The sequence below is a fragment of the Rhineura floridana genome, chromosome 20 (assembly GCF_030035675.1).
Source record: "Rhineura floridana isolate rRhiFlo1 chromosome 20, rRhiFlo1.hap2, whole genome shotgun sequence".
In the NCBI taxonomy this organism is placed as follows: domain Eukaryota; kingdom Metazoa; phylum Chordata; class Lepidosauria; order Squamata; family Rhineuridae; genus Rhineura; species Rhineura floridana.
In genome coordinates this window covers 3,407,994-3,424,380 of record NC_084499.1, presented here as the reverse complement: position 1 = coordinate 3,424,380, position 16,387 = coordinate 3,407,994, and the positions used below count along the sequence as shown (strand labels likewise).

Here is a 16,387-nt window from a genome sequence, read left to right as displayed (position 1 = left end):
ACTGCACACCTGTTAACCCATTTCCCTTTGGAAAGCTTTGCACAACTGGTGCCCTGGTTGACTTCCAGAGGGCATGAGACGCAAGAGAGGGTGAAAGCAGAGAAAAAGATGAGACCAGTGCAAGTTGCAGCCGTGGATCAGGGCCCGTGTGTCAGCCGGGGTCTCACGCAGAGGGTTGCTCCTCCGTGCCCTGGGAATGTTTGCACAGGAGAGGCTGGGGACTGATCCCGGTGCCTCCTGGACGCAAAGCAGGTGCCCCACCCCTGCGCTGTGGACTCCTGAGGGTGAATGAATGGACGGAATGACCTTAAGCCCCATCAGAGCATTGGCCCAGAGCCTTCCAACGTGCAAAGGCTGGAGCTGGACCTGGGGATTTCTGTGTGGAAGCAGGTGCAGCATCCCTGTGACGGGTGCAAAAACCCAGCCCGCGCTGGCAACTTAAAAACATGGGCTGGCTGCTGTGGGGTGGGGAACCTGTGGCCCTCCCGATGTGGCTGAACTGCGGCTCCCAGTAGCCAGGGTGGCCAATGGTCAGGGATGATGGGAGGGCTGGAATTTATTTATTTATTGGATTTATTAGATGCCCATCTGGCAGGTTGTCCCGCCACTCTGCGCGACGTACAGTAAAAATATATAATACACTCAATACAAAAACATATACACAGAAATTAAAATCTCAACTAATAACTGCAAAACCTGTGAAACCTAACCCTCCCTCCCTGCTTTGAAAGGAAGGGCTCAGCGCTTGAAAGAACAGCCCCTAGCTGGGCTCATTCATTTCCAGCTAGAAGGCCGGGCCGCTCGGAGAATCCAGGCTTCTGTTCCCGAACACAGCACAGCTCATCTGTGGGCTCAGCTGGGGGGGGGGGCAGCGCAGAGTGAAGCTCAGCCAGCCTTCTGGTGGAATGGCCGCTTGCGGAAAAGGAAGATGGGGGCGGTGGTGTTTTTATTTTGGAAAGAACTAGGAACAGGCACAAGAGAACATCTTGCTATCCTCCCCAGTTTTCGTTTAATCAAGTCGCTCAATAAAGCAGAATAATCTTGGGGGGGCAGTGAGAGGAAGGAAGGAAACGACATGCTTGCCTTGACTCACCCGGATCCTTCTCATTGCTGCCACAATCTCCACGCGGCTGTTGGGCCTTGGCACATCCAAGCTCCCAATGTACTATAGAGAGAAATGGGGGGGGAGGGGAGAGAGAAAATGTCAACCGTTTGTTAGACTTTAGACACAACTTTCCTCTGTTCCAAGACTGAGTGGTGGTGGCGAGGCTTAAATGCACGCACAGAGCTCCATGTGAGCACGGACCACCCCAGACATTTACTTCAGGGTCTGGGGGTGTTCCCTGCAGACACATCTTGCAGGATGGCGTGCACGGCATTAAAGCTCACAGGGCAGCTCTGCCGGAACAAGAGCTGTGTGGGTACATTGGGGCAACTGCCTGGTATTTTTCATAAACCCGCAGGCGTTCCGTATTAGCTGGTGTGTGTTTGTGCTGGGATGCTGTGGGCATGCAAGTTTACACCCGTGACCCTGCAGCCTCCGAGCGATGGAAAAAGTTGCAAACACCCAGCCTCGCATTTCCTCACCCTTCACTTCCTGCTATGACACAGTTCCTTGCAAAAGAAGCCAAGCCGACAGAATCCCACTGCTTGCCAAGCTCAGCTGGCCTGGAATTGACGCTGGGCCTATTGCAGCAGGCCAGAGGAAATATCTGCACAATTGCTGATTTGCATCGTTCCTATTAAGAGGATCGGTGAAGGTGAGGCCAAGCGCAGACACAGAAAACCAGACAACGTCTGCACAAAATAATCACCTTGCTATCTCTTGCCTATCTCGCCCTACCCCGGCCCGGTCCAATTTGGAGCCAAGCAACTCTCGTCAAGCTACACTTTCAACCGAAGGTGCCCACTGCAAGACTGGTTAAAGCAGATTAGTTGCTTAATGCTCTTGAAACCATCAGGGTGATGGAAAGGAAGGAAAGGCCTCTCAGGGGTGCCTATAGGTGAAATGGGGATTCTAATCCTGTTTTAACGGGTGTGAGCACAGACAGCAGCTGAGCGCCAGGAGGGTAGCCATTCTGGGTCAATTTAACCTGAAGCCTTGGCTGGCTGCAGCTGTAGCCCAAAATGCCTAGTGGCCACCGGCATGAGGAAGGCTAGCATATGGTCCCCAGCAAACAGTGAGTGGCGCATGTGTGGATGCTCAGACTTCACGGAGCGTCAGTGAAGGTGAGGCTGTCATAACGGCAGGGGACCAGTTTCTGCTTTCCTGGCCACCCACAACCTGGGGCCAGAAGCACCCAGATGTTGTTGGACAACAACTCCCATCATCCATGGCTGCGCTGGCAGGAGCTGATGGGAGTTGATTCAACTTCTGCAGGGCATCACATTGTGTACCCCGGTACAGGAAGCGGGGTGCCCAGACCCGATTCCCATGGGTCCCCACCACAACGCACCCAGCCAACGTGACCTGTGGGTTCAGTTGGTTTTTGGACAGGTCTTTCTCTCTGGTACAGGACACCTTCCGACCTCACTGTGGGGGGGGAACATTTATTTGTTTATTTATTATTGCATTTATCTCCTACTTTTCCTCTGAGGAGCTCAAAGCGCAGTACGTGGTTCTCCCCCTCATAATTCAATCCCCACAACAACCCTGTGTGGTAGGTTGGGCTGATAGACAGCGACTGGCCGGAGGTCACCCAGCGTGCTTCATAGCTGAATGGGGATTTGAACCCTCATCTCCCAGGCCCTGGGCTTGTTTGCTTCGAGCAGCAGAGCCCAAAGGCAGAAGTCTGTCTTTTCCTGTCTCCATCGCTTCAGCGCTGTATCCAAAATGAGCTGCAGGCCACAGCGCAAGAGGGGAAAGGCCACATTTGCATTTCTGCCCACAATGCAAAAACATCAGAGGCCAACCGCTCTCAGTCGCAACACCCTTCTCAGGAAGGCCTCCTGGGCCTTTAAGGAGCCGGTTAAAACTTCATTTAAGGTGACCGAGTAGACATTTAAGGCGACAGAGTAGAAAAGTATGGGGGGAAAAGCCAGGCAAATCTGTCATTTCTGCCACGTTCAAGGTAAGGAAAGACAATGAAAAAATAACCCAGAAATAACTTAAAAATTTGATAATTTTTTGAAAAACACATTTGTTCTTCTTGTAAATAAGGACTGTATGATTGATTTATTGCAACATCACAATCCTTAGTATCTAATTTCTTACCGCTTTTCTTATTTTTGATATGACAGCTTGCAACTTCCATTAATGTTGTTGTTGTTATGTGCATTCAAGTCGATTTCGACTTATGGCGACCCTATGAATCAGCGACCTCCAACAGCATCTGTCATGAACCGCCCTGTTCAGATCTTATAAGCTCAGGTCTGTGGCTTCCTTTATGGAATCAATCCATCTCTTGTTTGGCCTTCCTCTTTTTCTACTTCTGTTTTTTCCAGCATTATTGTCTTTTCTAGTGAATCATGTCTTCTCATTATGTGTCCAAAGTATGATAACCCCAGTTTCATCATTTTAGCTTCTAGGGATAGTTCTGGTTTAATTTGTTCTAACACCCAATTATTTGTCTTTGCCGCAGTCCATGGTATCCACAAAGCTCTTATCCAACACCACATTTCAAATGAGTTGATTTTTCTCTTATCAGCTTTTTTCACTGTCCAACTTTCACATCCATACACAGAGATCGGGAATACCACGGTCTGAATGATCCTGACTTTAGTGTTCAGTGATACATCTTTGCATCTGAGGACCTTTTCTAGTTCCCTCATAGCTGCCCTCGCCAGTCTTAGCCTTATTCTGATTTCTTGACTATTGTCTCCATTTTGGTTAATGACTGTGCCAAGGTACTGATGATCCTTGACAAGTTCAAGTTAATAATAAATTATATATATAGTTAAACAGCTTTTAGGTTCATCTTTTTTAAATTGGTGAGATTTGTGCTCCTATTTATTTTTTATATTTATTTTCTTACATTTATGCTCCCCCTTTCTTCTGTCACAGAACCCAAAGGAAATGCTCAGCCATTTGGGCACTGGCCAAACCCAGACTGGCTTGAGTTATAGCATTCTGTGCCCTTCGGCCATACCCTGGAAGATGGCAAGCAGCCCCATGGCAGGTTAAATGTCGCCGACTGGCTCCAGTCAGATGTGGAGAGCAGTCCTTCTCTTTCCAATGCACAGGCATGGGTGCACTGATTCTGCAGGCAGAAGAGCGCCTCCCACAAACAAGAGGAAAGCAGACTCAGGAGAAGCCCAAAGTTTAAAGAAGCACAACAACATCTTTAGCAAAAAAAAAAAAACCCTTAAAGGTGAGGAACGCCCTACCCCCAAAAAGCCGCATGAGAACCAGACATGCTTAGTGGCCACTAAACTCTGGCAGATTGTGGGAGCAGAAAACTACACATGCTTCGGTTTTGTTTCCTTAGTTACTGCTATCAAGGTTATAGAATTGAAAATTTAACCACCCAGCACAAGATGCAATTTAAGGGTTATCTGTCTTGATGAGAATTGCCAGGCATTCCCTATGATTCTTTTTACATTGTAGATTTTTTTTAAAAAAAAAATGGATGTATGTTTTTAGAACATTGTTTTTGTTCATTCTTAAGTTTAATCTCTTGTAAACTCTTGATGTGTAAAAATACACATACGCACGCACAACTCAGAAGAGAGGGGGAATGGAACAAAGTATTCTGGAGATAGGCATGCCAGGCTGACTGAATGGGACAGTGAACAGAAGCAGTCCACAGTGCAACATTTTGTTGCAGGTGCCAATTGTCCACCCTAACTAGGGCAGCTGCCTGCGAGTTTCTGCGCGTGAATTCAAGGTGCCGGTCCTCCCACTGAAAGCCTGAGATCCACAGACCTCAGAGGGCTCTTCTGTTCCCCTGTGAGCTCAGTTCTGCAGGACAGGATCTGCCCTGTGGAGAAGGAGGAAGACACCACCTCCTTGGCACAAGGGCCAAGCCAAAATCTTATCCTGCAACTACACCCCCAGGCAACAGACAGAATTACTGCCCCAAAAAGCTCTGAAGTGGTACAGTTGTTGCAGCTTATCCTGAAGACTGAGCAGGAGAGCTTTCCAAAATTTGATCTCTCTTTTAGGCTACAGAAGAGCAAATATTTACTATTCTTTAATGCATGTATATCCCCTATCTCCTTCAAGGAGCCCAAGGTGGCATACATGGGTCTCCACCTCCATTTATCCTCAGAACAACCCTGTGAGGTAGGTTAGGCCGTGAGACAGTGACTGGCACCGTTGCTCCCCTGCCCTGTCTCCGTCTCCACCTCTGTGGAGCCTGCGTGCTCCAGAGTGTCTTTGCGGCACTCATTTAACTGGTGCAAAGGCTTTTGCACCTGACTCCTAAACTCATTTGGCTCTCAGCAGTCCACTGTCCAAAGCAGGGCTGTGGCATCCACCCCCCCTCACAGCTGTGACGTTGAGCGAGCAGCACAAAAGCGATGAACTGCCAACGCGTCTTGCCTGATGCTTGAGAGCATTAGAAAACAAAGGGCAGGTCTCTGCCCCCAGAAGCTTGCCATCTGCAGCTTGACAGAGAAGAGACAGCAAAGACCACCGCCCTCTCCCTGTTGGACTTCTGCTCTGAAGGTGTCATGCCTTGCAGGACCAGGCCCCCAGGCACTCAGCCAGCTGTGGCTGATATTATCCACCTATTATCCCTTCCCTGGAGGGGATGCATAAGCTGGCTGGCTGAGGTGGCTCCTGATTTGCAGATTGCCTGCCTTTTTGCAGGTCTTGAGTCATGTGCCTGGGAGAGAGGACTCAGAGCCAAGTGGGGAGACTTGTGCAGGCCCCAATTAATGTAGTGACGGGTAGACAGAGATATGGCGTTGTGAGGAGGACTTGCCAGGTAAGGGGAACGCGGCCCAGACAGTTAATGGCTGTGCCTTGTTCCGGTCCTCCCCACACCCGCAGGTTTGTTGGTTGCCCTATCAGCCAGCTCTCAGGCCTCCGGATGCTGCTGCTAAATGCCAGATCGGTGCATAATAAGATCTCCCTCATTCACGATTTAATTGTGGATGAGGCAGCCGATCTGGCATGTATAACCGAGACCTGGGTGGGTGAGCAGGGAGGAGTCAGTCTCTCCCAGCTATGTCCACCAGGGTACCTGGTCCAGCATCAGGGTAGACCTGAGGGTCGGGGAGGGGGGGTTGCTGTGGTCTATAGAAGCTCCATCTCCCTCTGCAAGCACCCTGTCCATGTGACTACTGGTCTGGAGTGTTTGCACCTTATGTTGGGTTAGCGGGACAGACTGGGGATTCTGTTGGTGTACCGCCCACCCCACTGCCCAACAAACTCCCTAGCTGAGCTGACGGAGGTGGTCTCAGGTGTACTGTTGAGATGCCCCGGACTGTTGGTTCTGGGGGATGTCAACATCCATGCCAAGGCCACCTTATCCGGGGCGGCTCAGGATTTCATGGTCTCCATGACAACCGTGGGACTGTCCCAATATGCCACTGGCCCAACACATGTAGCAGGGCATACTCTAGATTTGGTTTTTGCATCTGGACATGGAGTTGGTGATCTGAATGTGGGGGGCCTTACCTCAGCCCCTCTGTCATGGACAGATCACTGCTTGCTGAAGTTTAGACTTACAGTGGCTTTTCCCCTCTGCAAGGGTGGGGGACCTATTAAGTTGGTCCGCCCCCAGAGACTAATGGATCCGGATGGTTTCCAAAGGGCTCTGGGGAGTTTTCCGGCTGATAGGGCTGGTGCTCCTGTCAAGACCCTGGTTGAACTGTGGAATACAGAAATGACCCGGGCGGTTATAGTTATAATAATAATAATAATAATAATAATAATAATAATAATAATAATAATAATAATAATAATAATAATAAAAAATTTTTATTTGTGAGTCACCTATCTGGCCGAATTAACGGCCACTCTAGGCGACTTACATGTACAATAAAATCCAGTATAAAACCAATACAAACATACTAATATTTAAAAAACTAAACACCTCTTTCAGGTAATTAAAAACTAACATACCCCAGATTTCCCATAGGCCTGCCTGAATAGCCAGGTCTTTAAGGCTCGGCGAAAGCCTATCAAGGAGGGGGCATGGCGAAGATCGAAAGGAAGGGAGTTTCAGAGGGTGGGGGCCACCATCGAAAATGCCCTCTCTCTGGTTCGCACCAGCCTAGCTGTTTCAACTGGCGGAATCGAGAGAAGGTCTTGTGTGGCTGATCTTGTTAGGCGGCCTAATCGGTGATGCTGGAGGCGCTCCTTCAGATAAACTGGGCCGACACCGTATAGGGCTTTAAAGGTCAGTACCAGCACCTTGAATTGGGCCCGGTAAACAACTGGTAACCAGTGTAGATCTACTAACACTGGCGTGATGTGATCACGGCGACGGCAGTTACTAATTAAACGTGCCGCCGCATTTTGTATCAGCTGTAGTTTCGGGATCGTTTTCAAGGGCAGCCCCACGTAGAGCGCATTACAGTAGTCTAAGCGAGAGGAGACAAGGGCATGTACTACTCGTGGGAGCAGATGAACAGGAAGGTAGGGTCGCAGCTTCCGTATCAGATGAAGTTGATACCAAGCTGCCTGCATGGTTGACATGATTGCTCCTGAGCACCCTCTCCCGTGTAGAGCTCGTACGGCTCCATGGTATACCCCAGAGCTGAGAGCGATGAAACAATATAGGAGACGGCTTGAGTGCAGATGGAGACCAACTCCTAGTGGATGCAATTATACACTGGTAAGTGCCTATGGTAAGCTGTATTTAGGGGCAGTGAGGGCAGCAAAAAAACAGTATTTTGCTGCCACTATCAAATCATCACTCTGCCGCCCAGCGGAGCTCTTCAGAATTGTCCGGGGGCTATTGTAGTGGTTAAGGTGTTGGACTAGGACCTGGGAGACCAGGGTTCGAATCCCCACATAGCCATGAAGCTCACTGGGTGACCTTGGGCCAGTCACTGCCTCTCAGCCTCATGAAAACCCTGTTCATAGGGTCGCCATAAATCAGAATCGACATTTACATATTACACGCTGGCATCTGAGGCCCAATATAGTGAATTTGCTAGGCGCTTCCAGGATAAAATCTTTAGCATCCACCAGGACTTGGACTCCAGTGTTACAGCAGGTGAATGAAGCGAGGTATCCAGAGCACAGCCTTGTCCCGATTTCTTCGATGAGTTTCAGTTGGTGCAGCTTGAGGACGTTGACAAGGTGCTTGGACAGGTTCGTGCAACCACTTCTGTGCTGGATCCTTGCCCTTCTTGGCTAATAAAAGCTAGCAGGGATGGAACAGCCGGCTGGGCCAGGGAAGTGATTAATGCGTCTCTGAGAGAGGGGGTGGTCCCTGGCTGCCTGAAAGAGGCGGTAGTGAGACCACTCCTGAAGAGGCCCTTCCTGGACGCAGAAAATCTTAATAACTATAGCTCAGTGGCAAATGTTCCATTCCTGGGCAACGTCCTGGAACGAGTGGTGGCAGGCCAGCTCCAGACACTCTTGGATGAGACCGATTATCTGGATCCATTTCAGTCGGGTTTCAGGCCTGGTTTTGGCACGGAAACAGCCTTGGTTGGCCTGTATCATGACCTTTGTCGGGAGAGAGACGGGGAGTGTGACTCTGTTGATTCTCCTTGATCTCTCACCAGCTTTCGATACCATCGACCATGGTATCCTTCTGGGAAGACTGGCTGAGTTGGGAGTGGGAGGGACTGCATGGCGGTGGTTCCGCTCCTACTTGGCGGGTCGGCTCCAGAAGGTGGTGCTTGGGGAACATTGCTCGGCACCCTGGACTCTCCAGTATGGGGTTCCACAGGGGTCAGTTCTGTCCCCCGTGCTGTTCAACATCTACATGAAACCGTTGGGTACGGTCATCCGGAGCTTTGGAGTTCGTTGCCATCAGTATGCTGATGACACACAGCTCTATTTCTCCTTTTCATCTTCTTCAGGTGAGGCTGTCAGTGTGCTCAACTGGTGCCTGGCTGCGACAATGGACTGGATGAGGGCTAATAAACTGAGGCTCAATCCAGACAAGACTGAGATGCTGCTAGTGGGTGGTTCTTCTGACCGGATGGTGGATGTCCAACCTGTCCTGGATGGGGTTGCACTCCTCCCGAAGGAGCAGGTTCATAGCTTGGGGGTTCTCCTAGAACCATCTCTGTCACTTGAGACTCAAGTAGCCTTGGTGGCATGGGGTGCCTTCTATCAACTTCGGTTGATGGCCCAGCTACGTCCCTATCTGGACAGGGATAACCTGGCTTCAGTTGTCCATGCTCTGGTAACCTCCAAGTTAGATTACTGCAATGCACTCTACATGGGGCTGCCTTTGAAGACAGTTCAGGAGCCGCAGCTTGTGCAAAATGCAGCGACCAGATTGGTAACAGGGACCAGACGATTCAAACATATAAAACCGATTCTGGCCGACTTGCGCTGGCTGCCTGTATGTTTCCAAGCTCGATTCAAGGTGCTGGTTTTAACCTATAAAGCCTTACACGGCTTGGGACCACAATACCTGACGTAATTGTTGTAAACCGTCCAGAGAGCTTCGGCTACAGGGTGGTATACAAATGCAATCAATCAATCAATCAATCAATAAAGGGAGGAGAGTGACAATGGCATTAAAGGATCAGCCAATGGGAGCCATAGTCCAAATCAGCTGGGTGGCACCAGACTGGCACAGGCTGCTTCGTATAGCATTGCATTCTACCTTTGAGGAAGCTTAGCAAGATATAAGAAACCCCAAACATAAACATCTGCCATAATTTACAAGCACAAGTGATGTTAATAATAGATTTCTAAACCCACAGGATTATTTTCAGCCTCCCCCTATGAAACCAACAAGACGTGCCCCTGTGTTTTTACCTCTAGCTATTTCAAAGGGGAGGTGTGCCCATGTACTTCTGGGCACAAGCTTATTTGTAAAAGGCCACTCTGCTGTGTAGTTTTTACCAGGCATGTTTTGCACAAAAACCGGCCCAGCTAAATGCAGTGGGACGGGGTTCATGTTTGCAATCTTAGAACAAAGACTCAGAGGCTGGGAAGGAGTGCCTGTTTGAAAAGAAAAACATTGGCACAGCTTGAGAGGGTGGGAAGGGAGGGATGAATGACAATGCCAGGCATTTAAAGCATCTTTCCCTGCCCTCCAAAGCAACCACTGTTGTCTCCAGAGGCCAGTCAGGCTTCACACAGCTCTTCCCATGAATACTTTTCATCTGCAGAGCAAAGCTGTCACTGTAGATGGCTGGCAAAAATGCCACTGCTATTCTGCCTCATGAAGGGTTCTGTGTAACTCAGAAGCTTGCATATTTTGATGTGCCAATAGAGGTTTTGGTCCCAGGCCGGTATCAGCAAAGGGCTCCCCAAGCAGATAAGAATGTTGCTCCAAGGAATATTAGACTTTATTTTCAGGTCCCTAAAAGTTTTGAAGTGTCTCCCAGCCTGGCAAATGCCACTTCAGATGCAAATATTCACATTGCAGTTCTTAAATGATGCCATGGAAATGTTTAGGCCCATCACGAATCAGCTCCTCTTTTGTTCTACTCGATGAAGAATTTTATGCCAGCAATAAAGCTTGAGTTAGTATTTTGCCATTGAAAGCCTGAAGCCAGATTTCGAGATCCACCGAGCTATTTATTGTAGCTACGTAGCCAAACTGCGACACCGGACTCGCATCACATCAGCCCCAACTCTGATCAGGGGAAGGGCCGTGACTCAGTGACAGATACCGGCTTTGCAAGCAAAAAGGTCTCAGGTCCAATTCCTGGTAGCACCTCCAGGTAAGGCTGAGAGAGACTCTTGCTTGAAATTAAGACTCGCTGCTGAGCGTCAGTGCTGACAATATTGGCCAAGGTGGAGCATGGCAGCTTCCTAAGGTCAGATCCTGATGTGATGCGTATCCCAAAGTGAATTGGAATTTCTCCCCCAGACCGGGCTCCTGGTTAATCCCGCGGAGAAATCTCAAACTAATTTAAAAAAACCTAAGAGATTAATTTTTAAAACAAAACAAAACCATACTCAGCAGGACAAACCAGTTGGTGCAGAACAGAATCATACGCCTGTTATGACCTTTTGGAGTCCTGGTGCCCCCCCGCCCCGTCCTTTTAGTCTCTGCAAAAACTTTCTTGGCTCCATCCATCCATGTGCCAAGGAACGTTAGGGAGGAGAATGCTGGTTAGCGACACTGCTCACACCCAGACATCCAAACCCACAGTTCAGCCCCCTGGGCAGCCTGCAAGCTATACCTACCAGTGGGCAGGCATCAGTGCTGGGCCTCAACCCTGCCCAAAACCTGCCTCCCGTCTTATCCCTTATATACCCAGCTGGTCTTTGTGCTCTGCAGGCACGGGCCTCCTGCAGATACCATCTCATCAGGAGGTCCGTTCCACACAACATAGGAAATGGACCTTTAGCACTGCGGCACCCGCCCTGTGGAATTCCTTCCCCATAAATAACAGACAGGCGCCATCTCTGTTACCTTTTTGGCCCCTACTAAAGACCTTCCTCGTTCAACAAGCCTTTTAAGTTGAGCCCTTATCCCAGTCCGCATCTGTGTTGGAATTGCTTTTTAATATATTTTTAAACCTTCTTTTTTAAAAAACTTTTAAAGATTTTTAAAAAATGTTTTTAAAGATGTTTTGTTTTAATATGTCTTTTATGGTTGTTGCGTTTTAATATATTTTGAAGTCTGTTTTTATGATGTTTTAAAGTGTTTTTAATACTTTTGTTTGGTGCCCTGGGCTCCTACTGGGAGAAAGGGTGGGATATAAATCAAATAAAGAAATAATAAGTAAATAAAATATCCCCCCCGAACAAGCTCAAATCCTCTTTCCCCAATTCCAAATGAAAGAAGGGACAGTTGCCACCTTTCTCCTCTTGCAAGGCTCCTGTACCTTTAACGACTTAAGAACATAAGAACAGCCTGCTGGAACAGGCCAATGGCCTGTCTAGTCTGGCCTGTCTAGTCCAGCATCCTGTTCTTACAGTGGCCAACCAGTTGCCCATGGGAAACCCGCAGGCAGGACCTCTGAGTGCAAAGAGCACTCTCCCCTCCTGTGGTTTCCAGCAAAGGGTATTTGGAAGAATACCACCTCCGACTATGGAAGCTGCCATCACGGCTAGTAGCCATTGATAGCCTTTTCCACCAATTTGTTTAAACCTTTTAAATCCATCCAAGCTGGTGGTGATCCCTGCCTTTTCTATGACAGGCAGAAATCAAACAAGGAAATCTTACCACCCCGGGATACTTCTACTGACGGGATAAAGCTGCACCTGTGAGATTCCTGCTTTCTTAAGTGTTGGGAGAGAAAACCACACGCTGAGGCACGCTTACTGGGAGAATCAGAAACATGCAAAGGATCAGACCGCACATCGGAAATCAAAGGCGGCAAACTGCTCGGTTGCCAGGGCACTCTGCAAATGCTCGGGGAGCCCCTTCCTTCAGGTTCTGGAATTTCCGGGCTGCGGCTGTGACCAGAGAGTGCACCCCGATGAAAACCAGTGGCGCTTCCTAATGAGCATGCCTTCAACAGAGCTGCATGCCGCTGTGCGGAATCAGAGCGGGAAAAGTTGCTACGTGGGAAGGCACTCTGCACATGCACGGCGGAGCTCTTCCTTCGGGTATGAGAATTCCCGTCCCAAGGCTGCACATTTACCGGAGAGTAAGTCCCCCTGAAATCAGTGGCGCTCACTTCCGAGTAAAAGTGGCTACGATGGCGCTGGGAGCCTCAGGCCTGGAGAAACGGGCCGCGCCAACCCGTGCGCAAGGCGCCGCCAAGCCAAGCGCAGGCCGCCGGCCCGGGCCGCCCGGCGTCGAGCCTCGCTCACCTTGGCCTGAAAGTGGATGCCGTGCTGGAAAGCTTCCTCGTTGTGGAGCGGCACCCGCGAATCGCCCGCATCGTCCACCAGGTTGTAGCGGTTCTTGAGCTTGACCGGCATCTTGCTGCGGGCGGCGGCGGCCGACGGGGCGCACCCAGCAAGCGCATCGCCCGGCGGCTGCCCCGACGGCGAGTCCCCGCGCGCCCCAGCAGGCTCCGGCGCCGGGGAAACGGAGTTCTCGGCTGCCCACGACGAGGCGGCGGAGGCTCCGCCTGGCGGCTCCCTCCCCGAGTGATGCGCTACGTCGGGGAGGAGCCCAGCCGGCTGCTGGGAAGGGAAGGAAGGAAGAAGGAAGGAAGGGGGCGCGGAGGAGAGAGGCCGCAAAACTTCCCGGTGCAAAAGGGCAGCGCAGGCAGGCAGGCAGGCTGGCTGCGGCGGCGCCAAAGGGAGGCAAAGGCGCTCGCCCTCCCTAGTATATTTTGCCCACCTAGGAATATATTTTGCCCCTTCTGGGCCCACCTCCGAATTTTTTTTCTGATGCCCTCGCTGTAGCTCCCTGGGGTTGCGCACTGAGGTGGGGAAAACAAAGGCGCTCTGGCCATGCTCAGAGGCGTGCCCAGCCCTATTTGATGGTTTATTCCGTCTAATGTTTCATTTATTTTATTTTCAAAAAAATGTTGGTTAGCTGCCCCGATGGGCCCTTTTTAGCGGCAAAAATGCGGGTATTATTATTATTACTACTATTGCTATCTTGAACTTTCCAGATACAGTACCAAAGAACAGTGTAAACCCAAAAGAACCAAAAGCAAATCGAGAAGAACAAAGGGGGCGGGGGCGCGCGGATATAATGTCTTAAAATTCAATCCGGAATCGAATCAGGAGTTCCAAATTTCTCCGGTGAGCTGCTGCTATTGATATTCAGAAGCATATGAAATAAACTCGCACCAAACAATGTAAAATGCACCAGGCTTTGCTCTGCTTTGAAGTGAAGGTAAAGAAAGTGTAATTTTTTTTCCAGATTAGCTATATTCCAGGTTTTCTCATACCATAGAGAAAGATCCAGTTTGTCCAAAGACTTCCAGGTTTAACAAGAAATTATTATTATTATTATTGTTATTGTTATTATTCCATCAGTGCATGTGAGGCTTTAAAGAGGGGTGGGGAACCTGTGAGGGCCCTCAAGATATTGCTGGACCTCCAACTCCCACAGTCTCTGACCATTGGCCATGCTGGCTGCTTGGAGCTGGCATCAAACCCCTGTAGGAGCCCTCCCCCCTCCAGTTCCCCATCCTTGCCTATACAGCCTTTGAGAGAGCAGGTCCTTGCCCTGAAGGAGGCAGTGGAGTTTTTCCCCCTCTCTCACAGTAATACTAGAACTTGTGGACATTCGATTAAGCTGAATGTTGGACGATTCAGGACAGGCAAAAGAAATGACTTCTTCACGCAGTGCAAAGTTAAGCTATGGAACTCACTCCCACAAGAGGCACCAACGGTCACCAACTCAGATGGCTTTAGAAGAGGATTTGACAAATCCATGAAGGATAATAAGGCTATGGATGACTCCTTCCCTCCCCTATATTTTGGCCATTAGAAGAATCCCACAGGCACCCCCGCTCTGCGCTTCCCTGGCAGTGCAAACACAAAACGAATGAATAGCTAACCATCTGTTGCCCTTTTGGGACACCAGAAACTGCCTCACTCTGCCCAATGTTAGGGCTGGCCCTGTCTCCAGGACCTGAGGCATCATGCCGCTGCTGAATATCAGTTTCTGGGGATCACAGAAGAGGGTGCTTCTGCTCCGGTCCTGCTCGTGGGCTTCCCATTGGGGCATCTGGCTGGCCACGGGGAGGACAACATGCTGGGCTAGAGGGGCCCCCTTTGGCCTGATCCAGCTGCCGCAGAAGGCACCTTCTGATGCCTAGGATTGCACAGGAAGGCTGCAGACCAATGCACACTGTCTTGCGAGAGTAAGTCCCATTCAGCTGAGTGGCACCTATTTCTGAGTAGACGATGCATAAGATTGGGCTGCACAAATGCTAGGAGCTGCTGGAAAGAAATGGCCTTCAGGGCAAGAATGAAATGCAATCAAGAGAAGGCCCGGCTGGCAGAGTTACCCGAGTCTTGGGCACCAGCCTTGACTACTAAGGGGGCAAGAGAGTCCATATGACTGCCTCCTCCAGTCTGGTCCCTTCCTACTGTTTTGGACTCCAATTCCCATCATCCCTCACTGTTAGCCATGCTGTCTGGGGCTGATGGGAGTTGGTGCCCAAAACACCAGCAGGGCAACAGGCTGAGGAAGGCTGCTGTCCCAGGGGCTGTTCCTCCTCTCTTGTGCAACTGGTTTGTTGCAAAAGAAGCTTGTGCAGGTCCAGTGGCCAACAGCAGGGCATGCGCCTGAATGGGTCCTGGTCCTGTAGGGAGGTCAGGAGGGGATTCTTGCTTTGGGCACCCCCCTCCCACCCCCTCCCGGAGCCAAAGTCAGGAACTTTTATTTATTTATCATTTATTGAGCTACACAAATGTCATATTTTGTTTGGTGCCCACTATATAAAACAACATTTGGCATGGAGCAAAACTTCACAATTCTGACTGTTGCTCCTCTAAGGAAATAATTCACAGCTCTACGACTTCAGCCTAGGCTCTCTCCTTTTTTTGGATGGGGGGTTTCCCAACAGTTTCAACTCATCAAAGAATTTGTATCTGTGAGTGTGGTGAAGTTGACGACATGGTACATTATTTATTAAGCTGCCCCTATATGAATCCCCAAGGAATAAATTTCCCTCCTACGTTCTTTGCTCCTTGTCAAACAGACCTCCCTTGGAGCAGATATGGACATTGCTAGCAGGCAATGATGGATTTATAACTATCCAGGTGGCAAAAGTTGCTCCAGCTGTTATAAAATTAAGAGTCGGTGGGTGAGTAGGATGCGTTCTTGCTCTATCATTGCCTACATACTAACGCACTTTGCTTATCGTTGCTCTGTCATTGCTTATATTTGTTGTTATATGCCTTCAAGTCAATTGCGACTTGTGGCGACCCTATGAATCTTTTTTGGATGTATTCATAGGGTTTTCACGGTAAGTGGTATTCAGAGGTGGTTTACCATTGCCTTCCTCTAAGCCTGCAGCACCTGGTATTCCCAGGTGGTCTCCCATCCAAATACTAACCAGACCTGACTCTGCTTAGCTTCCCAGATCAGACACGATTGGGCGTGTTCAGGGTAGTATGGCCATATTGTTTATATACTAAGGCATATTCTCTGTCATTCCTTATACGCTAAGGCACTTATATACTAAGATTATATACAATTTTATTCACTATCATCGCTTTATATACTAAGGCATGGCAAGGGACACTGTATCTTTTGTCCGGGAGAGAAAATTTCATTTTAACTTTATGGCTGTTGTTTCATTGTTTTTGTTGATGAAGTATGTTTGATGAAACATGACTTGTATTTTAATATGTATTTTACTTATTTATTACATTTATACCCCACCTTTCTTTCCATGAGAGAAACCCAAGGTGGCTTACATATGGTTCCTAGGCAGTCTCCCATCCAGGCACTGACCAGACCTGACCCTGCTGGCTCATGTG

General features: G+C 49.4%; 1 protein-coding gene and 1 pseudogene across 1 annotated transcript in view; both read right to left on the bottom strand.

Moving 5' to 3' along the window:
* LOC133373665 (carboxyl-terminal PDZ ligand of neuronal nitric oxide synthase protein-like) overlaps positions 1-13,117 on the bottom strand; it is a 49,483-nt gene extending 36,366 nt beyond the window's left edge. Inside the window, exons 1-2 of the mRNA XM_061603640.1 lie at positions 12,803-13,117; positions 1,094-1,165 (exon numbers count right to left, since the gene is read on the bottom strand). Of these exons, the coding sequence (XP_061459624.1) occupies positions 1,094-1,165; positions 12,803-12,913 (183 nt within the window). The 5' untranslated portion in view covers positions 12,914-13,117. The remainder of the gene's footprint in view (positions 1-1,093; positions 1,166-12,802) is intronic.
* Positions 13,118-15,911: 2,794 nt separating this feature from the next.
* On the bottom strand, positions 15,912-16,030 carry LOC133374036 (5S ribosomal RNA; annotated as a pseudogene).
* Positions 16,031-16,387: the final 357 nt, after the last annotated feature.